We start from the raw sequence: 24,032 nt of genomic DNA, 5'->3' as shown, positions 1-24,032 counted from the left end.
TTGGGGACACAGCTAGGGAAAAGGGTTCTTTGGGTCACCCACTTCTTCTAGTCCCGTCAGTGACTCTAAGAGAACATTGGAGGGTGTGAGGCAGGACCATTTCTATTGTTATCCTCTTTGAGACAAAGGCGCGGGGCGGGCAACTGGTGCCTGTCCTTTGCGTTGGATGGGTTAAGGGAGGCTGGGATGGCAGGGGGGCGGAGGAGTGGGGGGGGGGGATCCGTTCGGTTTTGCTTCGGAGCGGACTTGCTCGGTCGGTGTCGCCCCGGCCGGCCCATCCCGGGGCGCAGGGTGGACGCGGCTGGGCAGCCGCAGCGGCCTCTGCGTCAAGGAGCGGCGGGGCGGGGAGGTGCGGCGCCCAGCCGGACGACCTGGCTCCCTTCCCCCGCGGCGCCCGCAGCCTCCCCCTCTCCCCCGCAGCGGGTCGGCGGCCGCAGCGCGGGCGGGCCGGGCACGTGGGCGCCTCCGTCACACCCTCACTCACACCCTCACACACACCCGCGCGCACGCACCCGCGCGCCTGCATCTCGTGCTCCTTCCCTGGCCGACACACCGGCGCTCGCGAGTCCCTCGCAGCCAGCCCGCAGGGCAGCGACACCACCACCCCCCCGGCTCCAGCCCAGCCCCAGGGCCCGCCCGAGGCCAGCGGCTGCTTCTCTCTGGACAGCTCCTTCGCGGCCTCTGTCGCAGCCACTTGGACCCGACCCTTTGCCACTGCCGCTGCCGTCGGGACGTGGGAGAAGCGAGAGGCGCCCGGTGGAGACACGGGAACGGTAATGACACGCTCCTACAGCTAAGAGCACGGTTTTAGGCAGGGCGGGGCTCCCCGTTAGCCACCCCGGAGCCCGGGGACAGGGGCGCGAGCGGACTTGATGGATGGATCCCGGGAAGGACTCGAGCTGGGTCCTGGGGTGGAGGGGGGGGGGGGCGGGCGGCTCTAAAGCTTTTGAGGGTGAAGTTGGGCTCGGCGCGCGACCCTCCAGGCTGTGTCTTGCACCTGTGCACAATGGGGGGAGGAGGCGAGAGCCGCGAGTAGGGGAAGCACATGGGTTGAAACGTTCCGCCATCCTTCCTTCTCGCGGTGGAAATCGCCTACGGCATCCCCGAGAAACTAGTGGCTTCCAAGTCCAGTGAGGGCTGGACGTGGGGGCGGGGGGTCCGACTGGGGCAAGCCCGAGAGGAAAGTTGGTAGGGTCTGGACGGAGCGAGGCGCTTCCGAGGTTCTAGGGGAGTTAGCAGCCGATCTCCGTGCGGGTGGGCGGCGGGGCGGGGAGAGGAGCCAGGCTCATTTCTCATTCGCTTCTCGTTGCTTTTGGCCACTGCCGAACGCGATCCCCCGAGGCTGTGTGTTTTCACGTGACCCCCGTTCCCCCTAGCCTGAGGCATCCTGGATTAAGGGTCCTAAAGCGGGCCTTTCGCCGCACAGGGCACGTGGCTCCAGAAGAAAGCACAGCCTGTGTGTTTTTCTGCGCATCCAGGAATTTGAGCGTGTGGCGGTGAGATGGTGGTGCGGGGATGTGAAGGAGAGGATGGGCGGAACGGGAAACCCAGACCATTTCTACACCATTCGCTCGGCTCGTGTGTGCGTGGCCTGGGCAGAGGACGGTTTGGAGTACAGGGAGGGGCTTCCGGATCAAAACATGCAGGCATACCAGCCTCGTAAAGGCGAACGAATCGCAACGCCGAGCCGAGACATCCCGGGGACAGGCGTGGACCCACCCTGTCGCAGAGGCCGCAAGAACGGGAATTCTTTTCCGTTAAGCCGAGGAGCGGCGTTTGCCGCGCGTGGGAGAGGGAAGCCCCCAGGCTCGCGCTCCGTGGCGTCTCGCTCCCTTCCCTCCTTCCATCCTCTTCCTTCCCAGGGAAAGGTTGGAGTAAGACGGGGCGGGGTCCGCACTCCGGCGCGGTGACGTCAGCAGTGTTTGGGTGCTTATGCAAATGAGGCTGCATTCTTTGCTCCCAGTCGGGTCGTTCCCTTCCAGGTCTTAAAGGTAGACCCAGCCTTTCTTAGCCTGCATCGTTTGTATGGTTCACTGCCCGAAAGCACCAAGAGGACTGGAGGGTTCGCTTTGTGTACTGCGTTTAAGAGCCTCATCACCCAGTTTTAAAAACTGTTTATGCCTGGTTGCTTTCCGGGGATACAGGAAACAAACTGTTTGCTTTAGGAAGTATCGTTCTCTGACGAAGCAACCTTGTAGAGGTTCTTACCCCCCCTTCCCCCGCCGCATTTCTTTTCCGCAACAACAGTGTTGACATGCAGACCTACTTTTGTCTTTGACGCCTCCTACTAGTTTTGACTTATGTAGTAAGTACTTAATAAGTACTTGATGCAATGAATTTTCCTTGAAGAGTGTCTCATTATATTCGGCATATTCGATCATCAGAATCATACTTTATTTTTGTGTGCGTACCCTTTGTATCCACATGATCAATGATCCGTGTTGATTTATTGGAGTAAAATATATTATTGAATTCATTGGACATTTTCATCCAAATGAAACATGTAATGTGTTCTTTTTTTCCAGGAACGCAGCAATTAACACTATTCTGAAAGGAAGACAGTCTCTTATGTTGACAAGTTTTCTTTTCTCTGATTGTATATTGTTTCTTGATTCCAGAATTACTGTGTACCTCCAATATATGTTAACTCAAGAGATAGTATTTTAATGGCATTAAGAAAGCTATTTATATGTGTTTCTAGAAAATAAGTGCTATGTCATCCAAATAATAACATAAGTAAGAAATACCGTCTTGGTCTGTTGAGGCTGCCAATAGCAAAATACCATACCCTGGGAGCTTTATAAACAATAGAAATTTATTTCTCATGGTTTTGGAGGCTTAGAATTCAAGGTACCAGCAGATTTGGTGTCTGGTGAGAGCCTGCTCTCTGGTTCATAGATGGCAATTTTCACTGTGTCCTCACATGTTGGAAGGAGCTAGTTAGCTCTCTGAAGTTACTTTTATTACCCCAAAAAGCCTCATCTCCTAATACAATCATCCTGGTGTTAGAATTTCAACATATGAATTTGGAATGGAGGACACAAACATTCAAATCATAGCAAATAGTAGAAGAATTTTTAAATTGGCTAATAGCTATTTGAGATACTAATAATCAAATGAAATGCCTTACTGGTCAATTGACAACTTAAGTTAGAATAATTACTAAAACCTAAACTCTATGTTTATAATCATTAATTTACCCAGTGATCAGTGTTCAAATTTTGCTGTGTGCATGTTAGAAAATACAGTTGTCCTGTCATAAAATAAAACTTGTGTATAAATAGGTAAGAAATTTGTATTGTGTTGAACTCTGGGTTTATTTCCCAGGTAATTAAAAAGACATTGACTTAGAATGATAGACCTGAAAGAGACCTTGCTGATTATCAAAAGCTCTGAAAACTTTTGCCTCTCAATTTACTTCTCCACTTCTTTTGGGTAATGTGTTAACTCTTTATTACTATATACATATATGCATGATTGGATATATTCATATATTCTATGCAGAGTAATATTAAAATGGTTTCTGAGCAGATGCCATTAACAGAATTCCATGGGCGTAGTCTGATACATGAAAACATTTAAAGTTACACGGCAGGACTCTTTATATTTATTTCCAATTTCCCTTATAACTTAAAATAAACCCTAACTACTCTTCTGGATGCATATGGTAAACTTTTAATGAATTTATCGACTTAAATATTAACTTTGACCAATAGTGATTTACTTATATTTCTCTGTGAATAACAAGCCCCAGAGACTGGGGTGGTTTTGAATGCACAGTATCACTTGTTGGAGAACTGTTTTCAGTCTTGAAGGTCACATTATTTCCTTGTGATTAATGCACTAAGGTATCCTTTCACATAAGATTCATTGATTGTTATCTTTGAATGAAATGCTTACACTGGGAGTTGTTTCACTGGTCAGATTGACAAAGATAAAAAAAAAAATGACTCACTGTTCAAGAGGGCAGAGGGAAACAGGCAGTCTCATACATGCTAGTTGTAGTACAAGTTGAGACAACTTTTATAAAGAGCCACTTGTCAGTATTTACCTAAATTATAGAAGCACATAACCTCTTATCAAGTAGTTCCTCTTCTAACAACGTATTCTGTAGATATGCAAATGCCAGATATACAAAGTCAGTTGCTTGAACATTGATTCAGATTGCCAGAAATAACCTAATAGATCATGCCATGGTCTATCATATAATTATTAAGACAAAACAAAACAAACAAAAGGCAAAAACGAGCAATTGTAATGAGAGCAAAAGTTTTTGAAGAATTTTTAAGTGAAAAACGAAAAGGCAGAGTTATACATATAGTGACAGTTGTGTAAAAAAAAAACAGGTTGGGTGGGTGGAAGAACACACCTATTAGCTTGAATATATACCAATACCTGTGGAGGACTTTGGTGACTTACAGGGAGATGGGGGTGAAACTGATATGCTGAGAGAAAGAATGGGAATACTTTTCACTTTATGCCATTTGATACTATATAACTGTATTACTTATTCCAAGTATAGATTAAAATATATTCTAAGGTGAAAACAATAGTTGGGGTGCCTGGCTGTCTCAGTTGGTAGAACATGTCGTGAGTTCAAGCCCCATGGCGCTGGGTGTGGAGCCTATCCAGGCATCAGATGCTGCCAAATGAGTAAGGTATAAAAGCCAATGAGTATTTTGGCTCCATGATTTTTTTAGTATCTGAATTTACAAGAAAGTCTCTACTTTCAACATTATTAATAGTAAAATTATATTAGAGCAGCAGATGAGATTTAGTGGAATCATTAAATTTAGCCAGTTTTATTAGCATAAAAATACAAAGAAAATTGTTTTTAGTGAGTTGAGTAGGGTTTTAAAACAGTTTTTATTTTAGATGGTTATAGATTCACATGTAGTTGCTCAAAGATAATACAGAGAGCTCTATGTGCTCTTCACCCAATTTCCTGAAAATGTAACATCTTGAAAAACTGTTTTACAACATTGTAATCAGAATATTGACATTGATAAAGTCAAGTTATGGAACAGTTCCATCACTGTAAGGATCCCTGTGTTACCCTTTATAACTACAACCACATCACTCTGTTCTTCATATTATTTTGCATTTCAAGAATGTTATCAAAATGGAATCATATAATATGCAACATTTTGAAGTTGGCTTTTTCCACTCAGCATTATTGTCTATAGATTCATCCAAGTTGTGTATGTCACTAGTTTGTTTATTTTTATTTTTGAGTAGTACTCCATGGTATGGATTTACCGAAGTTTGTTTAACCATTCACCCATTAAATGACATCTGGGTTGTTTCCAGGTTAGGGTTATTATGAATAAAGCTGCTATGGATACTCATTTACAAGTTTTATGGAAGATAAATTCTCATTTCTCCAGCATAAATGCCCAGGAGTGCAATTTCTGGGTTATATGATCATTGCTTGTTTAGTTTATTCTCACCAGCAAAGTATGAATGATCCAATTTCTCTGTATCCTTGCCAGAATTTTGTCATCCCTATATTTTAGTTGTTTTGATAGGTATGCAATGACATCTCATTGTAGTTTTAATTAGCATTTCCCTAATGGCTAATAATGTTGAACCTCATTTCATGTGCTCATTTGCCATCCACGCACTGTATTCAGTGAAATGCCCCTGTATGTCTTTTACCCATATTTTTAATTGTTGAGTTTTATGAATTTCTTATAGGTCCTAAATACAGACCCTTTCCCAGATATGTGGTCTGCAAATATTTTTCTTCCAGTCTTTAGCTTATTTTTTCGTACTCTTAATGGGTTCTTTCACAGAGTAAAAGTTTTACGTTTGAAGTCCAGTTTACCAAATTTTGCTCTGATGGATTTTGCTGTTGATGACATATCTAAGAGCTCTTTGCTTAGCTCTAGATTGCAAAGATTTTCTCCAATGATTTATTTAAGACATCTTTATAGTTTTATATTTTACATTTAAACATTTTTTTTCTGGCATTATCTGCTTATAGTTTTAGTATCAGAGTAATACTAGCTTCACTAGCTTCATAAAATGAATTCTGAAGTGTTCCATTACTTCTATTGTCTAGAAGAGATTGTGCAGAGTTGGTGTTAATTCTTCTTTAAATGTCTGATAGGGTTCCCCATTGAATCCAGGTAGGTCTAGAGATTGCTTTTGTGAGAGTTTAAAAATAATGCATTTAAGTTCCTTAATAGATATAGAGCTATTACATGATCTGTTTGATATTGGGTAAGTTGTGGTGGTTCATGTTTTTCAAGGAATTTGTCCACTTTATCTAAGTTGTTAACTTATGTGTATAGAGTGTTTTTGCTACTCTTCCCTTATGATCAGTTTGATGTCTGCAGGTTTTGTTATTATAATTCCTGTTTCATTTCTGATATATAACTGCCTTAAACATAAGGCTGACCACATGGAACTTTACATGAGAATAACTAAATGTGTCTTTTAAGATTAATATTTATCTTACGGTTAAAAGAAAATCACTGCATGGGTTTAAACTCTAAGTTACATCCCTTTTGCATGGGTCTAGCCCCTTTGTGAACAGTTCCTTGGACAACATTTTAAATTTCAGTAGAGTTAAATATTTATACTTCCAGTTAAATTCAGTGAATATTCAGTTTATCTCCCCCATAGGCAAATGTTTAAATTATCTGTTGCTACATTGCAAACTGCATCCCCCCACACACACACCATTTTTTTTTTTTTTCAATAGATTTGAAACAATGATTTATTTAGCCTCCTTAGCGTCTGTTACCTTTCTGGTATTATAATAACTTAAAACAATAATGAATTACTATTTCTTATTATTTTGTGTGTTGTCTGGGCTCAGCTGAGTACTTCATCTGTTCCATTTGGTATGTGCTGGCAGCTGGACTGGGGCTAGAATGTCAGTGCCTTTGTTCTTGTGCCTAGGGCTTCAGCTTAAATGGCCGAACAATTGGTGGCTGACTGAGACTTTCTCTCTCTCTTTCCATGTGAGATTTCTAGCAGGGCATATGGACTTTTATATACAGTGTCTGAATTCCAGAAGAGTGAAAGCAGAAACTTTCAAGCTTCTTCAGGCCTAGCCTTGGAACTTGCAGTGTCACTTCTGCCTTCTACTGGTCCAAGCAGGTTCAGTTACTTCCAGAATTCAAACTCAAGTTCAGGTACAGCCCAGAATTAAGAGAAGAGGAAATAGGCTCCGTTTCCTAATGGGAGGAGTAGCAGGGAGACATGCGCAGCATTGAGAGGAACTAAAAACACTCTTTTTGCAAACAATCTACTACGGGAAATAAGTAAGAAAGATCATACTTGATATTTTATGATGGTCATGAATAAAACATGGTGATGAATAAAACATTTGCCTCCAAATTCATTTTTCATGATAGGACAATACAACTATATAAATAAGTGTGATATAATATTCTATGCCTGTAGTCAGCTAAAAAATATGTCTACCTACTAATTCTTGGTACTTGTGAATGTCACCATATATGGAAAAAGAGTCTTGGCAGACATAATCCTCTAATGAAGAGATTATCCTGATATGTACAGATGGGTGCTACATGTCACCACAATGTCCTCTTACATGAAAGAGTCAAAGGGGATTACATACACACAGAAGAGGAGGAGACAGTGTGAGGATGGAGGTAGTAATAGGAGGGATGTGGCTATAAGTTAAGGCATGCTGGCAGTCTCCAGAAGCTAGAAAAGGCAAGGAACAGACTATTCCCTAGATCTCTTGAGGGAGGGACCTTCCCATGCCTTGATTTTGGTTTATTGAAATTACTTTGTATCTCTGATTTCCAGATCTTTGAAGAATTCATTTATGCTATTTGAAGCCACTAAATTTGAAGTAATTTGTTACAGCATTCTTAGGAAATGCGTATAGTGTCTAAATCTGAGGTGTTTTCAATATGTAATTTAAGTGTTTAGGAGAACTTTTGTCTATTTTTAAAATGTTTAAGAGATTTATTAAAATACTTAAGTGAGATTTAAACTCTGTCCTTGATTCATAGAAATCAACAAAAAATATATTTCAATTTCTCGAAATTACCTTATAATTTTGCAATAATCGCCAGGTCACAGGAAGTTACAAAAGGAGGTCCTTGTGTACCCTTCACCTGGGCTCTCTCATTTTACAATCTTGTATAAATGTACAGTACAATATCAAAACCAGTGGATTGATATTAGGATAGCCGGAGAGTTTGTCAGGGTCCCTGCCTGTGTGTGTATATATGTGTATGGTTTTTTGCAGTTTTATCAAATGTGTAGCTTCCTGTGATCCTTAACCACAATGAAGACACTAAACTGTACCATCTCACAAGATTCCTTTGTCCTTTATAGCACACCCACCGGCCCTTCTCTCCCCTGACTGCTAGCAACCACTGTTCTGTGGTTCATCTACGTAATTATGTTATCTTACAAATGTTATATAAGTGAATAATTATGCAATATGTATCCTTTTAATATTGGCTTTTCCCCCATGCAGCATCATTTCCTTGAGGTTCATCCAAGTTATCGCATGTATCAACAATTCTTTCCTTTTTATTGCTGATATTGGATGACACGATGTACTACAACTTGTTTAACCACTCACTCATTGATGGACATTTAGGTAGTTTTCAGTTTGGAGCTATTATAAATAAAGTTGATAAGAACATTTATGTGCAAGTTATTGCTTGAAAATAAGTTTTTATTTCTCTGGGATATATGTCTAAGAGTGCAAATTGCTGGTCAGTGTGATAACTCTATTATTAGTGCTAAAAGAAACTGCCAGCTATTTTTTAGAGTGGCTGTCCTATTTTATGTTTCTATCAGCTACATATGATTGATCTAGCCTCTTTTCATGCCTACCAACTTTTGGTTTCTTTACTTTTTAAAATTTGTTTTCAATTTTAGCCATCCTGATTGGTGTGTTATAGTCCACCTTTTTGGGGGCAAAATATATAAAGTTTAAGTTCGATTTTGTATTGTCATTTGCAAAAAATTGTTTCTCTTCTTTTGATTGGCTCTGTGATTTTTGTCATCTTTTTGCTTAGTGCAAACATTTTATGTAAAGGGGATATAATTTGGAAAAGAAATGCTTAGGTTGATTTCTGTATTGTTGAAATTTTCTGTATTACTTATGAAGATCATTAATTCTGTGTGTTGTAGAATCTCTTATTTTTTTTCTCTCACAATTATTCCATAACTATAAACGTCTCAAGATGTGTCATTTTTTTCTTGGGTGTTGCAATTTGTTTCACATTTTGTTTTTATTCGAATAGTCTTTACTTTTTATCCTATATATTAAGAATTAGAAAAGTAAATTTCATTTGGATCCACAGTACATGTCAGACTCGGTGTTCATAATTGGTTCGTATTTAAAGAAAATTTTATTCAGTAAAATTTGTAATTGCCCAAGTCGGGGAGATAATTCGCTGTTGTTCTAGTTCTTTATTAATAGAATATTAAGCTTGTGGCAAGTACCAGTAATTAGCCAGTGCACACATGTCTGTTTGAGTCCTCTCTTGTCTCTAAGATGCAAGTGCCTGCCTGTTATTTTAAGTCTGCATATTTTCACTGGAAATGTTAATTAGAGTTTAATTAAGTTACAAAAGAGGTTGTAACAATAGTTTAGGAGCTAAAAAGTCTTGAAAGATAGGGTAAGAATTGCACAATACTTTGAGTTAATTATATAGTGAAGTGAAAATATTAGTAAGACTAATTAAGACAAATGCTGAGAATATTGTCTATTCTATTAACAATATCAGGAATTAAAAATGTGGTATGACTACAAAGCCTACAGCTATTAAAAAACTGCAGAATATTATGAATCACTTTCTGCAAACAAATTTGACAATTTAAATGAGATGGACAAATTCTTTGAAAAATACAAGTCACCAAAAATAACACATGAAAAAGAAAGTCTCGGTAGCTGTATATCAATGAAATAAATCGAATTTTTAATTAAAAATATTCTCTGAAAGAAAACTCCAGGCCCAGATGGCTTTATGGGTGAGTGCTGCCAAACATGTAAGGAAGAAATAAAACTAATTCTACGTATATTCTCTCAGAAAATAAATGAGAGGCCATTTTAAAACTCCATTTATAAGTCTACCAAAATCATAAAAGCAAAATCCAAGAGAAAAAATTATTGATCCATGTTCCCATAAAGTTGAAAAAATCCTTACCAAAATATTTGCAAACTGATTCCAGTAACATATTAAAAAGGTAATACATCTTGACCAGTGGGTTTGTTTCATAATGAAAAATTGGTCTAAAATACAAAAACAATTGATGTTATTATATTGATAGATTAAGAAGTTATATGATTATCCTAATACAGGTAAAAAATTATGCACCAAAATTAAATAGTGACTCAGGATTAAAAAAAATAATAATGACCCTTACTGAACTAGGAATAAAAAGAAACTGTCCTAAACTGACAAAAGGCATCTATGAAAAAAAAAAATCCATAACTAACATTGTACTTAGTAAAATATTGAGTACTTTCCAATTAGCATCAGGGCATAGATGAAGATGTCTGTTCTTAATACTTCTGTTCAAAATTTTAGTGGATGTCACAGCCAGTATGGTAAGTCAAGAAAAAGAAATTAAAGGTAAACAATGAGAGACCCAAACTGTCTTTATTTACCTTTAACATATTGTGTATATAAAAATTCTAAGGGATCTTAAAACAACATCAGCTCAATTTCAGCATTGTTGCAGGATAGGAAACGTGTATTTAAAATGAACTTTTTCCAGAGAGAAATTAAAGAAGATATAAATAAATGAAGAGATATACCAAGTTCGTAGATTGGAAAATTCTATGTTTTAAGATGTCAGTGCTCCCCAAATGGGTTTATAGAATCAATGAAATCCTGGTCAGAATTATAGCAAGCTGGTTTTTTTGGTTGTTTGTTTGGGGGTTTTTTTTTGTTTTTTTTTTTTGTTTTTTTTTTGGTGGAGGGGTGTAGAATTAACCAGCTGACTTCAAAATTTATGTGGAAAGGCAAGGAAATAATCTCAAAAAAGAAAAAAGACATTAAAAATGCTTAGGGTTGAGAAGCACTGAGTTAGAAATTTATTATGTTGATATAAAAATGTTTTCAATCTTGTTTTAAGTGCTTTAGTCTTTTTTTTTCTGAAAAATTACATACGAAGATAATTAAAGCAATACAAAGATAGGAGAATGAGAAAAATGTAAATATAAGTCCAAATTTAAGTAATGTAACATCCCCAACATTTATTGTGATGAATAGAAAGACACCAGTTGTTTTACATTTATAGTGTTGTATTATTCAGAGTTCTTTGTTTGAAAGTTGCAGAAACTGATGCTGGCTAAGAGGCAAAAATAAAGTAAAATAAGGAAGAAATACTGGCAAGGCTCAGGAGCTCAGGGGCTCAAAGGAACAATGGGGTGCTTGGCAATGAGATGGAAAAGGGCAAGAATGAAAACAGTTCTTAAAAATAGGAACCAGAATCCATGACTACAGTAGTAGTTACAGCCTGGGCATAATGCCTTTGGAATTGAGTGAGATGCCAATCTTTTGATCTCTTTGTTCGTCTCCTCAAGAATCAAAATCCAAAGAGAGGAATTCTAACTGGACAAGTGTAGATTATTTTCAAAGATGGTGGCAATATTTTTCCCTTCTCTCTACTTGTACTTTTGCAATCTGACTTTGTTGCTCATGCCATCAAAAAGTGGTGTTTATCCATTCTGTAATCAATCTGGACTTAGATGTGTGACTTGCTTTGGCCAGTGAAACATTAGCAAATGCTAAACAAACAGAGGCTTTACTAGCACCCACAGGTTGGGCTTACTTCTTTTGGCTAGAGTTGGAAGTCTGAGCTTATAATGTGAACAAGTTGGAGCTAGCATTTTGTAGAGACTACATATAGGAGAACCAAAGTGCTCTGACTTATAGACTGCCTCCTGTCAGAATGTGAGTGAGGCCATCTTAGACCATCCTTCCCCACTTCAGTTGATAGATGACTGTAGTGGAGAAATGACTTGAGTCAAGACAAATGAAAGAACTGTTCATCTAAGCCTAGTTCAAATTGCAAACACACAGAATCATAAGCAACTAAAACATTTGTTTATTAAGTTTTGAGGTAATTTGTTATGCAGCAATAGAAAACTGTTACTAGACAATAAAGTGATGTTACAACAATTTAAACATAGCATTGGCTCTAGACTTACCATTATTCTTAATAGAATAATTTGCAACAAGCCAGTTGTAACATAATACAACTGTAAGAGGAATGATAATCATAGTAATGAAAGAAGACGTATATTGAGTTCTCTCAACGTGCTGGCATGTACCCAAGCACTTTATTATTAGGTAACAGGGTAACTTAGCCAAGCTCATAGAACCATAAGTGATAGAAATAGGATTTGAACTCAATCTGATTCTAGAATCTAGATATAAGTGTTTGGCATCAATACATGTCTCTTCACAGCAAGAAATATTAATTTCTGCAAGATCCCATTAAAAGTAAATCAGGAGGATTATATGAAAATGTGAAGAGGTTGGGCATTATCATTTTTTTCAACTATGGGTTTCATATTTAGAAGGTACCCTGAGTTGCTTCCTGATATGAAAGATGAGAACATCCTCATACTTTTATTTCTTTCTGTCTTCTCCCATTTAATTCCCAATTTTTGTCAGTTATTTTTTAAATTTTAATTTATATTTTCCCGTAAACATAATTCATATAGATTTTAAAGTTTATTTCTTGTTTAAATTAACTTTCACTGCTATCCTTTAACATGCCTTCTCTATTACTGAGATACTTACTTTGTTTTCTCTCTTGGTTGGCCAAAGTTCACGATCATGTAACCTGTTTCTCTCCCTCCCCAATAGGGATCATCAGATCTCTTTTAGATAAGAATATTTGCCTGTGGCCTTTATAATTAGAATACAAAATAATTGATTACAAAAATTAGAAAGTAAGTATTTTTTCCTCTTAGTTTTGTTTAGTTTTGTTTTGTTTTAGAGGTTATTAAGTATACTGGGAAGTCTTTTTATTTCCCCTTTCTACTCTGCTTGAAGTCCCTAGGAATCTTTATGCCAGTATTTTTCAGTGTTGACCCTTCTGTATTATTATTATTTGAAAATATGAGTATAAGCAAAACTTCTGTTAGTATTTTATGTTATATTAATTCTATTTTCTTTCCTGGGTACACCAATTTTATGTTTGTTGTATCACCTTTATCTGACTTCCATTTCCATTAGCTTTTTCTCTGAATTACTTTAAAATATTTGACTCTTTTCATTCTTTTTGAGAAGTTTCCTTAAGTCTATTCTGATGTCTGTGGATGTACTTGTAGCAGCCTTTATTTGTTCCGAATATGCCTTTTATTCCTATAATGAATATTCCAATTTCTATATTTAGTATTCATCCACCTAACTTTTTATTTCTATTCATATTTAATATCTTTTCTTTGATTTTTTTAAAGGGGAACTTTTTGATCTTTAATTTATTGAATCTCTGAGTTTTTTTTTTTTAATAAGTAATCTACTTGAAACTCTTGAGCATTCTGTTTCCTGACATATATTTTCCACCTTTGTCTTTGCTTATATTTCTTCCCCTCTCAAATACTACCACTCCATCTCCCTGGTTCCATATAAAACCCTTTCATTCTTAGTAATTGCTTATCTTTGAATGTGTAGAGTTCTATCTTGTCACACTATTTTATAAAGAAATTTATGTCATTCAAATGGAGCCTGGATTGAGTGGTCTAGGAAACTCCACATCTTCAATTCAGATTTATTCTGGTTGTCAATTTTTTTCAAGATAGTGAGAAATATTTTAGGCTTTGCAGTACATACAAAGTGACTCTGCTGTTGCAGCACAAAATTACCTATGGAAAAGATGTAAATGTGTGGACATGGCTATCTATGTTCCATTAGAATTTTATTTATAAAATCAGACAGTGTGTTGTATTTGACCCATGGGCAATATTTTATTGATGTTGGATCTTGAATATCTGTTGCTCAGGAGTAGAGAGGAGGCCTTTTGCCAGTAGTGATGTACGCTGATAATGCAACTCATAGGTGCAGTGAAGTGCAGTAAATAATAGCTTGATTCTGTCACAGGAATGGTTGGTGCTAGCTTGGCAGAAGCTGTGCAGTTCCTTGAAACTGATTATCCTACTTCCTGTGTGACCTGTAGAGTAGTGATACTTTATTACTTTCTACCTCACTTCCTTCCTGGACATTCTGGCTTCATTTCTTCTTTTCCCAGATGTAGCAATGACCAATATACTTTTGGCAGTAGTCAACCTGGCTTTTTATTCTCTTTTTAATCTATATATATGGCCTACTTTTATTAACTAGGATCTTCAGGTAAGCTTTGAGCATCATAAAAAATGATATAATTTAGAAAAGTTAGGTCTTGAAAATATGAAGTTAATTTACTTTCCAAATTGTTGTCTTACATACTGAGTTTTTACAAATCCATTCAGAAATTCAATTTATATCTTTACATTTGGTTTTATGCAGCCTCTGAAAGGAATGTCTCTGACTCAATGAGTATAGGTCCTTGGAGTAAAAAATCAACCCCCCCCAAAACAACCAAATGTGTAATAGTGCAGAATACTTGTAGTTATCATAACAATATTATTCTGTCCTACTTCTTAGAGTTCATTCACTTCACAGACAAGTTTAAACCTTAAGAATGTGAGATGAGTAAGATAAAGCCATTCTCCAGGCAGAGCTTATGGCCTAGTGAAGAGAGCTCTAAATAAGTGAAACAACCTATTTAACATCCTTTTTAGTATGTTTAATATTATAAAGGTTGCCTAGGACTAATGTACTATATAATCTGTATATATAGTTAGATAGGTTTCATATATTAGATATATTTTAGGCATTTATAATATACCATTGTATTTAAATTTCGTTTATATTTGACGATTTTTTTTCGTGGAAAATATGAACTCTGGGTACTCTGATAGAAACGTTAAAAACATTTTTTTTTAATGTTTATTTATTTTTGAGAGAGAGACAGAGCACGAGTGAGGAAGGGGCAGGAAGAGAGGGAGACACAGAATCCGAAGCAGGCTCCAGGCTCTGAGTTGTCAGCACAGAGCCTGAATCTGGGCTCGAGCTCACAAGCTGTGAGATCATGATCTGAGCCTAAGCTGGACGCTCAACCAATTGAGCCACCCAGGCGCTCCTCTGATAGAAACTTTTAAATGTAAACTTTGCCAAAGGATATTGTTTGTACGTTGATATGATTATTCATTTAGTATTTTTTAAAAATTCAGCAGTGTCCAACATTGTTATTTTTCATTTCATTTTGTTTGTGTATTTTTTTTCCACAAAGACTTGGAAATACATAGAATAAATACTACAATTTCCAAGATAATTAATTTGGGAGAGGTTCATGAGTAACACTGTCTTAAATTTTTCTTTCTGATATCGTGGCTGTTTTTACTGTAGTAGTATTTCTAAACTTTGATACATTCCTTACCTTTTTATTTGTGTGGAAAAAGCGAAAAGAATAGCTGATAACCTTAGTTTATTGAGGAAACTAGGGCTGAGTGGGATAACTACGAGAAGTTATACAACTAAGAAATAAAAGAACTAGGACACAACTCCTAGTTTGTCAGATTAAAGCCAATACTCTTATCTATGTGTCAGTTAAATCACTGGGCCAACAATTTATCTTTAGGTAGTTCAACAAATGTAGATCTTTACATAATTCTTGTCTCACAATTTCCTATACGTCAGATTGTTTCTTCAGCAAAATTATTTGGATAATTAGCTTATTTCAATTTTTCACTGGCTGTATTTATTCATTTACTCAATTAATATTTACTGAACTCTCAGGAAAAATAAAGCAAATTAAACAAACATAATCTCTAACCTCTTAAAACTATTTCCACATCAAAAATTTGTTGGTCTCTTTACGATAGTTACCATGGGAAGTTTTTCACTTATTCTAGAGATGTATCTATTATTTAAAGTATTTTGGGAATGCTGTTTTTCAGAGCTTTCTTCACAGTCTAACTCTTAATCTTCACCAAATCCTAAATGAGTGTTTGCTCTTAGGGTATATATTTTAATTGGGAAACAACTGAACACCTCCAATAAAAGTTGTTTACCTAAAGGCAACCAGTAAAAGTTACATGGTCAAGTTAATGAATTCCTTTTTTTTTTTTTCTTTTTCATTGAGTTACCTAGCCCCCTGTCTTGTTCATGAAGATTATAAATTAAAGCATGATGGGCTATTTCTCTGACTTTGAATGTAAATCTAATACAGTTCCATCAAAGAATTGGTTTTTTGTAGCAACAAATGGCAGACTTCTTGGGATATTATTTCTAAGTCTTCTGACCTAATTTTGAAAAGAAGCATTCATATGTTTAAGCACTTTTTGAAATAGACAATCTGATTGGTCTGCAGACATACCCTATAGACTTACTTGGTCTATATTTGAACAGAGAAAAGGAAATGAGATATAACCTAAAATGAAATAAAGGGAAAATGCCAAAGTAGTGGTAGTATGTTTTTGGGGTCAGTGGAGAGAATGTTTACACAAATAATAATTTTTACCGCTTCCTGCATCTTTTTATCTTATTCCTTATGTTTGGTGTGTCCTCAACTCCATTTCTGCCCAACTATAATGCTGCTTTTATGCAACGTTTCTGATCTCTCCTATAGTAATGATGTTGGGTCATATAAATTATGCAATGTAGTGTAATTATTTGGAATGTACCTTTCGCTCTATCAAATATAAGCTCCTTTAAAGCAGATATTGTATAATTTGTGAATGTTTGTATCCCTTAATTGTAGCCCTATTATAATTAATATCAAGTGGGTGAACAGATGAATACATGAACAGAAGAGATTCTATATAAGACAAATTTATAGGGATGACATGTAATTGTGTATGTAATTCTATGAGGAATAAAGTAAAGGATGTACTTTAGTCAGGAGAAAAGGAAGAATTAAAAAAAAAAGTCAAAAAATTTTAAGTACTAATGAATCCCATATACATTATGCATTGGAGTATATCTGAAATCAAAGTAGATTTATGTAAGAAGGAAGAAGTGAGTTAAAAGAAAATGTGTCCAGAGATACCTGGGTAGCTCAGTTGCTTAGGCATCCGACTTCAGCTCAGGGCATGATCTCATGGTTTGCGAGTTTGAGCTCCACATCAGGCTCTGTACTGACAGCTCAGAGCCTGGAACCTGCTTCAGGTTCTGTGTCTCCCTTTCTCTCTGTGCCTCCCCTGCTTGTGCTCGCTCTTTTTCTCTCTCTCTCTCTCTCTTTCTCTCTCTTTCTGTCTCAAAAAATAAATAAAATAAACATTAAAAGAAAATGTGCCTGAAGCACATGTGTACTTTACAATTTTTATACTTCTGGCAACATTAAACTATGAAGGGCCAAGGACAATCGTATGTCTTATACTTGGTAGAGAGAGTTTTCATCATAGAAACTAATAAGAGTTTTCAGTACTTTAAATATTTTTTCTCATTAAATATTATTGTTTTTCAACTTAAAATTTTACAGGTACCTGTAGAATATTGGACATTCAGATCCAGGATCCATTAAGACTCTATCACCTTGAATCAAGGATTTAATTGATACCCTCCTCCATCTTTTATTCATATCAATTAACATTTTTCAAAAAAATTGACAAATTCACCATAAGGGAATTTTTAAAAAATAATACTACCCACGTTTTCAAATGCCGAAGAATAGCAAGGTGGTAAAAAGAGAATTAGATGATGAAGTTATTGAGTCTGTCAAAGACCTTCTTTCCAATGAAGACTCAGCTGATGATGCTTTTAAGAAGAGTGAACTAATTGTTGATGTTCAGGAGGAAAAAGATATAGATGTTGAAGAGGAATCAGAAGTTGAAGATGAAAGACCAGCTTGGAACAGTAAACTACAATACATCCTGGCCCAAGTTGGATTTTCTGTGGGTTTAGGAAATGTGTGGCGATTCCCATACCTATGTCAGAAGAATGGAGGTGGTAAGTTTTGGGGGGTTTTGTTTTGTTGTTCAGTGATACGTTGCTAAGTAAATTGTAATTGACTGTTTGAAATAGCTCCTGTTGTTGCTGCAGTCTCATTATTTCAGAAAGTATGAATTCCATTGTAAAGCCAGGGAGACTCCTTTGTTGGAAGTGAGCTCACCTCTGTTTTCAGATTAGGTTTCCATAGAGGCAGATGGCTTGTTATGAATACTCAAAGAAAGATTTCTTAAGGGTAATACATTCTCAAATTCTTTCTGTGGATGTTATTAAACATCTCTAAATTACTGAACTTTCTAACAAATGTTACAGGCATTCCTTATGCCTGTCAGTTAATCTCTTTGGAGAAAAACCTAAAGTTTCTGATATAAGACGATACTGGTAAAACAACTCACAAAGAATTTTTTCTACAGAATTTATGAACTCTGAATTTGAAATAATTTCATTTTACCACACAAAAATTGTATTTAATTTAGAGTAATTATAGTGTTCAAATGCTGACCAAAACTTTGTAGATCCCAGTGGAAGGGATTTAACCAGATAATTAATGTATTGCTAGGCATTCTTCATCCTTAGATACCATATATATTTGATTCCTAATTCTATAGTATTTGGGGACAATGTTTAGTTTCAAAAAAAACTTTAAAGAAATTAGCATCCTTGCTGGGTTCTACTCCTGAAGCCAAGACTACACTGTATGTTAACTAACTTGAATTTAAATTAAAAAAGAAATCAGCATCCATAACTTTAAACAAAAATAAATCCATCAACGTAACGGTCTAGCTTTTTGTATTTGTGCATATAATAATAAGGGTTACTTAGCAAAAATTGTCTTAAAAATCAGTAAAAAACATATTCAAGGGAATGGCTTGTTCATGTAGGACACAAGCTCTATAGGGTACCAAAGTCAAGTAATATTAAGTTAACTAACATTTGAGTTGAAACTTTATTATCTATATACGTACATGGAAGCTGTGAAAATAAATGTGGTTAAAAACTAAATATTAACTAAATTTCATCGTACAAAATGTAGAAAGATTATTTTGGTATTTGATTCCAATTTGTGATAGTTTAGTTGACTGGACAAAAATATGGTTTTATACTTTCTGTACAAATCAAATGAGATGATATAACCATTCATTTGTGAAATTTCTTTTTGGATTAAAAGATAAAAAGCTAAGGTGTTCTGATGACAAAATATATGTAAGATCTTACTTAGTTAATTCAACCAGGCACAAAACAACAGGTTTGGAAATAGTAGCCTGTTAGACAAATCTGCCTGAGAGGTAAGAATCGATACCTCTTGATGTCAGTGATGTGATGCACTACACATCACTCCACTGAAACTGTATGCTCCTTAGCCAGTCATGAACATCACATAGGAATTATTTATCAAATCAGCTATAAGCAGCTGTATACTACCCTGCTTTTTGTTTCTCCTGAGTCATCCCATTTGCCAAGACTAGAAGAAGATGAATTCTGATCTTTAAGCCTTTCACTTTATGAGCCTTACTGGCCATACTGTTGAGGAAGAAGGCTGTATTGCCTGAAGTCAGGTTGCCATCCATTTAACACAAATTGTGTTTTGGTGGAGAACTCAAAGGATTTCATATTTAGAGATTAGTTATTAGACAGAATGGCTCCTCCTCCTTATTGTCATATGTAATAGGAGTCAAAACGTTCTTCCTACCATTGTTTCCTCTCTTCAAATAAAAAAATACTGGACAGCGATATAAAATGCCAATGGACTTTTTCATTTCAAAAGGGCTGTCAATACAAAAGGCTGTACCCAACATGCAGTATAGTATTGAGCCTTACAGGTATTTGAGTTGTATTTTCTGGCTGTTTGGTCAGATAACCTGAGACTAGTTGAATCTCATTCATCTGTCACTTGAGGCACTTTATGAATAATAGAACTAAAAAGTGGTAAACCAGCGTAAGTTGATTTGAAGATACTAAATTTAAAGTACAATGGGTAAGCTTAGTAAATAGTGTAATATAGAAGCTACCAGCTCACATTTTGAAGTCAATTTGGCCTTGAAGCCTGGCTCTTTCCCACAGTAGCCATATGACCTTTTCCAAGTTAACTTGCTTCTGGTTTAGTTCCCACACTTGTAAAATGAGGGTAATAAGGGTACTTACCACATTGGATTCTTGTAAGGAAAAAATGAGTAACTACATGTAGCATGCTTAGAAATGTGCCTGGCAAATAGTAAATGCTCATTTATATCTTAGCTATGACTATTTTTAACTTGGAGGTTAGTGTTAGAGTAATTTCGGTTAGAAGATAAAGCTAAGTATCTAATAGCATGTCGTGCACACATAATTGAGGCACTATCACCAAATCCAGTTTTAATTCATTCTCTCCCTCTCTAGTCATGCACACATATGTGAATGCGTTCACATTCTAGGACTAGGCGCATGTATTAAAATGCTCTTTCAGTCCTTTGGGAAACATTTTCAGGTCATTAGCCCCTCAATGTAACTAATCATTTTAAAAATTAGATTTTTTTTTTTATTGTTCATTTTTTAAGGGCACTTGTCGGGATGAGCACTGGGTGTTATATGTAAGTGATGAATCACTGGCTTCTACTCCTGAAACCAGTACTCCACTGTATGGTAATTAACTTGAACTTAAATAAATTTTTAAAGAATTAGATTTTTGATAATTCTGTTTTATAAACTCATGAATCCATGCTTTACATTACATACCCATTTGTAGAATCAACTTAAGTCAGAAAGACTGAAAATCCATCATAAGAAAGTAGAGATTTTCTATGGACCACTATATTAGGGAAATTCTTGTATGTGGTCATTATTTCAGAGATATATACTCAGATAAATAATTTGAAAAAAAGTAATGTTTACTTCTTCAGCAGAATAACCACCAGAACAATTTGAACAACTTCTAAAATCTATTCAATTCCACTAAATAGGTTTTTTTTTAATGGGAAAATACAACAAATGGATTCTTATTTTATTATTAATGCATTTGATGCATTGACACCACCAATTGAATGATTTACTTGACAGTATCTGGTTGGACAAAACTTCAGATAAGAAATTTGAATGTAGGAAGTCCATCCTAGGGGTTATTTAATGAATGATTTGCATATGTATTCTTATGTAGGAATGAATATGTTTCACATTTAACTTTATCAATTAATAGGAACTAATATTAACATTGTCAAACTTATTCACATTTTAAAATAACTAGTCATATGTCTTAATTTGAGATGTTGCTATAAAATAATTTTTAAGTATGAAAACCTTACTACAAGGATAATATATATATTTGCACATGTATTTTACAATATATATTAAATATCTTAGTTTTTCAGTCAATGTCACCATCCCTTCACAGAATTTTGAAAAACAAAAAAATTCCTGAAATGTACCTTGTAAATGAAGTATATATGGGAAAAATAACATTTGTCTGAGGTAGAAGTTCTTATTATTTTTCTATTTTGTTTTTTCTTTTTCAATCTTGGCAGCCGCTTCTCCCCTGTTGTTATTTAGGGAGAAAAGTCAGCTGTAATACTAGAAAATCTCGTTCACTCTAATTTATGTGATTTGGAATGCATGATTTAGATGAGTTTGAATAAGATTTAATAAATCACTTGATGAACAATGTGTGAATAAGATTTCTTGGAGTTTGTGAAACCTACTTGAGAAAATAATTTTAAGAAATCAATTATTTTTATGGAAAATGAAGTCATGCCCTTTCAATAAGATGAAACTAAAAACTGTATTCTTATTTTAATCACAATTATTTTTTATCAGACGCCCTTTGTAGCAGTCAAGTTTGGGTTTCAAATATTAGAAAGTTTAAAATGATGAAATTTCATTTTCTTCAAAGTCCTTTAGAATTATACTATATAGAAGTTCATATATTGTCTTTTATGAGATTTTCAAAATTAGTGCATTGTCTACTGTGACTATTAAAAATGTAATCTATTTTATTTGTCCTTGTTTCTGTAGGTGCATATCTTTTGCCGTATTTAATACTGCTTCTGGTAATAGGTATTCCCCTTTTTTTCCTGGAACTTTCTGTGGGTCAGAGAATTCGGCGAGGAAGCATTGGTGTATGGAATTACATAAGCCCTAAACTGGGTGGCATTGGATTTGCAAGTTGTGTAGTAAGTTTCCTGGTATTGTGTATGCCATATAATTTTTACAGGGTTTATAATGGTACAGTTTTCATTTATATGAAATATTTGTGTATTTCTATTCAACTCTTTAATCGTGTTTTTAAAAAACATCTTTGGAGTTTGCACTAATATGCAAACCAAGCTGTAAATATTAATACAGTTCAACCTTGATAATGTCTGTTAAGACCTATAGGAGTCATCTTTTTAGAAAAGATGATGTGTTTCAAGTAAAAATGAAATGAGGATTTTTAAAATGTTGAATGGGGTTTTATGCATTTCATCTTGTTCAAAGGAAGGGGCATGAGAGATGTAATGTAATTACACTGTTTTGTTTTGCAGGTGTGCTTTTTTGTGGCTCTCTACTACAATGTCATCATTGGCTGGAGTTTGTTTTATTTTTCTCAGTCTTTTCAGCAACCTCTACCTTGGGATCAATGTCCTTTGGTGAAAAATGCTTCACACACTTGTAAGACATGTACCATGTACTGTTTTGTATATAAAGATCATAAAGTTGCTAAAAGTGTGAGACTTTGAGATTTTTTTCCTTTTAAAATAATGTGGAAGGGACACCTGGGAGGCTCAGTTAGTTGAGCGTCCAGCTTCGGCTCAGGTCATGGTCTCGCAGTTTGTGAGTTTGAGCCCCACATCAGGCTCCGTGCTGACAGCTTGCTCAGAGCCTAGAGCCTGCTTCGGATTCTGTGTCTCCCCCTCTCTCTCCCCCTCCCCCACTCATGCTCTGTGTCTCTCTGTCTCTCAATGATAAATAAACGTTAAAAAAAATTAAAGAAACCTCAACAAGGATACATGTCTGTGAATTTTGCACCATTGTGTTTTCATTGTGAATGTAAATGCTTCTCGAGAATAGTAGTACTTTTCTATGAAATGTTAAGAACTGATTTATAGGCTTACTGGAGGAAAAAATGCCTCATTCCTCTTTCTAGTCTGAAATGACTGTATTACCTTTCTTTCTACAGTCGTGGAGCCGGAATGTGAAAAAAGTTCTGCCACCACCTATTACTGGTATAGAGAAGCCCTGAATATTTCCAGTTCCATTTCTGAAAGTGGGGGCTTAAACTGGAAGATGACCGTCTGCTTGCTGGCCGCCTGGGTTGTAGTTTGCTTGGCTATGATCAAAGGCATTCAATCTTCTGGAAAAGTTAGTATATTAGAGCCCCTCCTGATTATGCTAATCACCACTCCTGCATGCCCTCCACGCACCCCTCAAGCTCTGCTATAAATGTCTGGGCAAACTACAAGTACCATGTCATTCTAGGAAATACAGATTGGCAAAAAGTGGTGCTTTTAAAAATGTGTTTAAAGAAAGACCATAAAAATGTGTTTGATAGTGAAATCCGAAGTTATGTAATCTCTCCTTATTTCATCAAAGATCTTTCCTGAAATTTGTGTCAATACTAAACAATCTTTACTTTTGCTATTCATTCACTTGACCCTCATGTTTTAGTTCACCAAAGATGGAGGTGAGACATAGATAACAGGAGAGCGAGTCATGAGGCTCAGGAGATGAGTGCCGCAGACTGTGGGTGCAGCCCTGCTTTGTCCTGAAGCTGCAGAGAGGGGTCTGAGGCAGCTAGCAAGGGCCTCCGTGTGGGGCTCAGCTGGAGGAAGAATGATGGGGCAGGGAAGGGAGGTGCTGTAATGTGAGGCTTTGCAGGTCAGAGGGAGGAACTCACATTGTATTGCAGCTGTATTAGAAATCCTGGGAATGTGTTAAGCAGGAATAAGATACCCTGAGTGGTAGCCTGAAAACTAGGAGAATATTACCAGTGGTTCAGGACTACTTCTGAGTATTTGACTTTTGCACCTGGATGGATGGTTGGGCTATTTGTAGAGGTGGAGATGGGTGGGGACATCTGTGGGGGAAATTCAGAAGTTCTTTTCTGGACCTGAAAAGTTTTAGAGACCTGTT

The 24,032-nt window shown here is 36.5% G+C and overlaps 1 protein-coding gene across 2 annotated transcripts in view; it reads left to right on the top strand.

The window, feature by feature from the left end:
- The first annotated feature begins 490 nt into the window (after positions 1–490).
- SLC6A15 (solute carrier family 6 member 15) overlaps positions 491–24,032 on the top strand; it is a 37,990-nt gene continuing 14,448 nt past the window's right edge. Inside the window, exons 1-5 of one of the 2 annotated variants that reach the window (XM_030323325.2) lie at positions 491–773; positions 17,488–17,954; positions 21,936–22,093; positions 22,445–22,571; positions 23,080–23,261. In XM_030323325.2, coding sequence (XP_030179185.1) covers positions 17,666–17,954; positions 21,936–22,093; positions 22,445–22,571; positions 23,080–23,261 — 756 coding nt within the window. In that variant the 5' untranslated portion in view covers positions 491–773; positions 17,488–17,665. Of the gene's footprint in view, positions 774–1,404; positions 1,497–17,487; positions 17,955–21,935; positions 22,094–22,444; positions 22,572–23,079; positions 23,262–24,032 lie in introns of those variants that run through there. The other variant, XM_030323326.1, reaches the window with a different exon arrangement.

The sequence above is a fragment of the Lynx canadensis genome, chromosome B4, assembly GCF_007474595.2.
Source record: "Lynx canadensis isolate LIC74 chromosome B4, mLynCan4.pri.v2, whole genome shotgun sequence".
Classification (NCBI taxonomy): Eukaryota; Metazoa; Chordata; class Mammalia; order Carnivora; family Felidae; genus Lynx; species Lynx canadensis.
The sequence above is the reverse complement of the archived record's forward strand: the minus strand, read 5'-3'. Positions and strand labels throughout refer to the sequence as shown.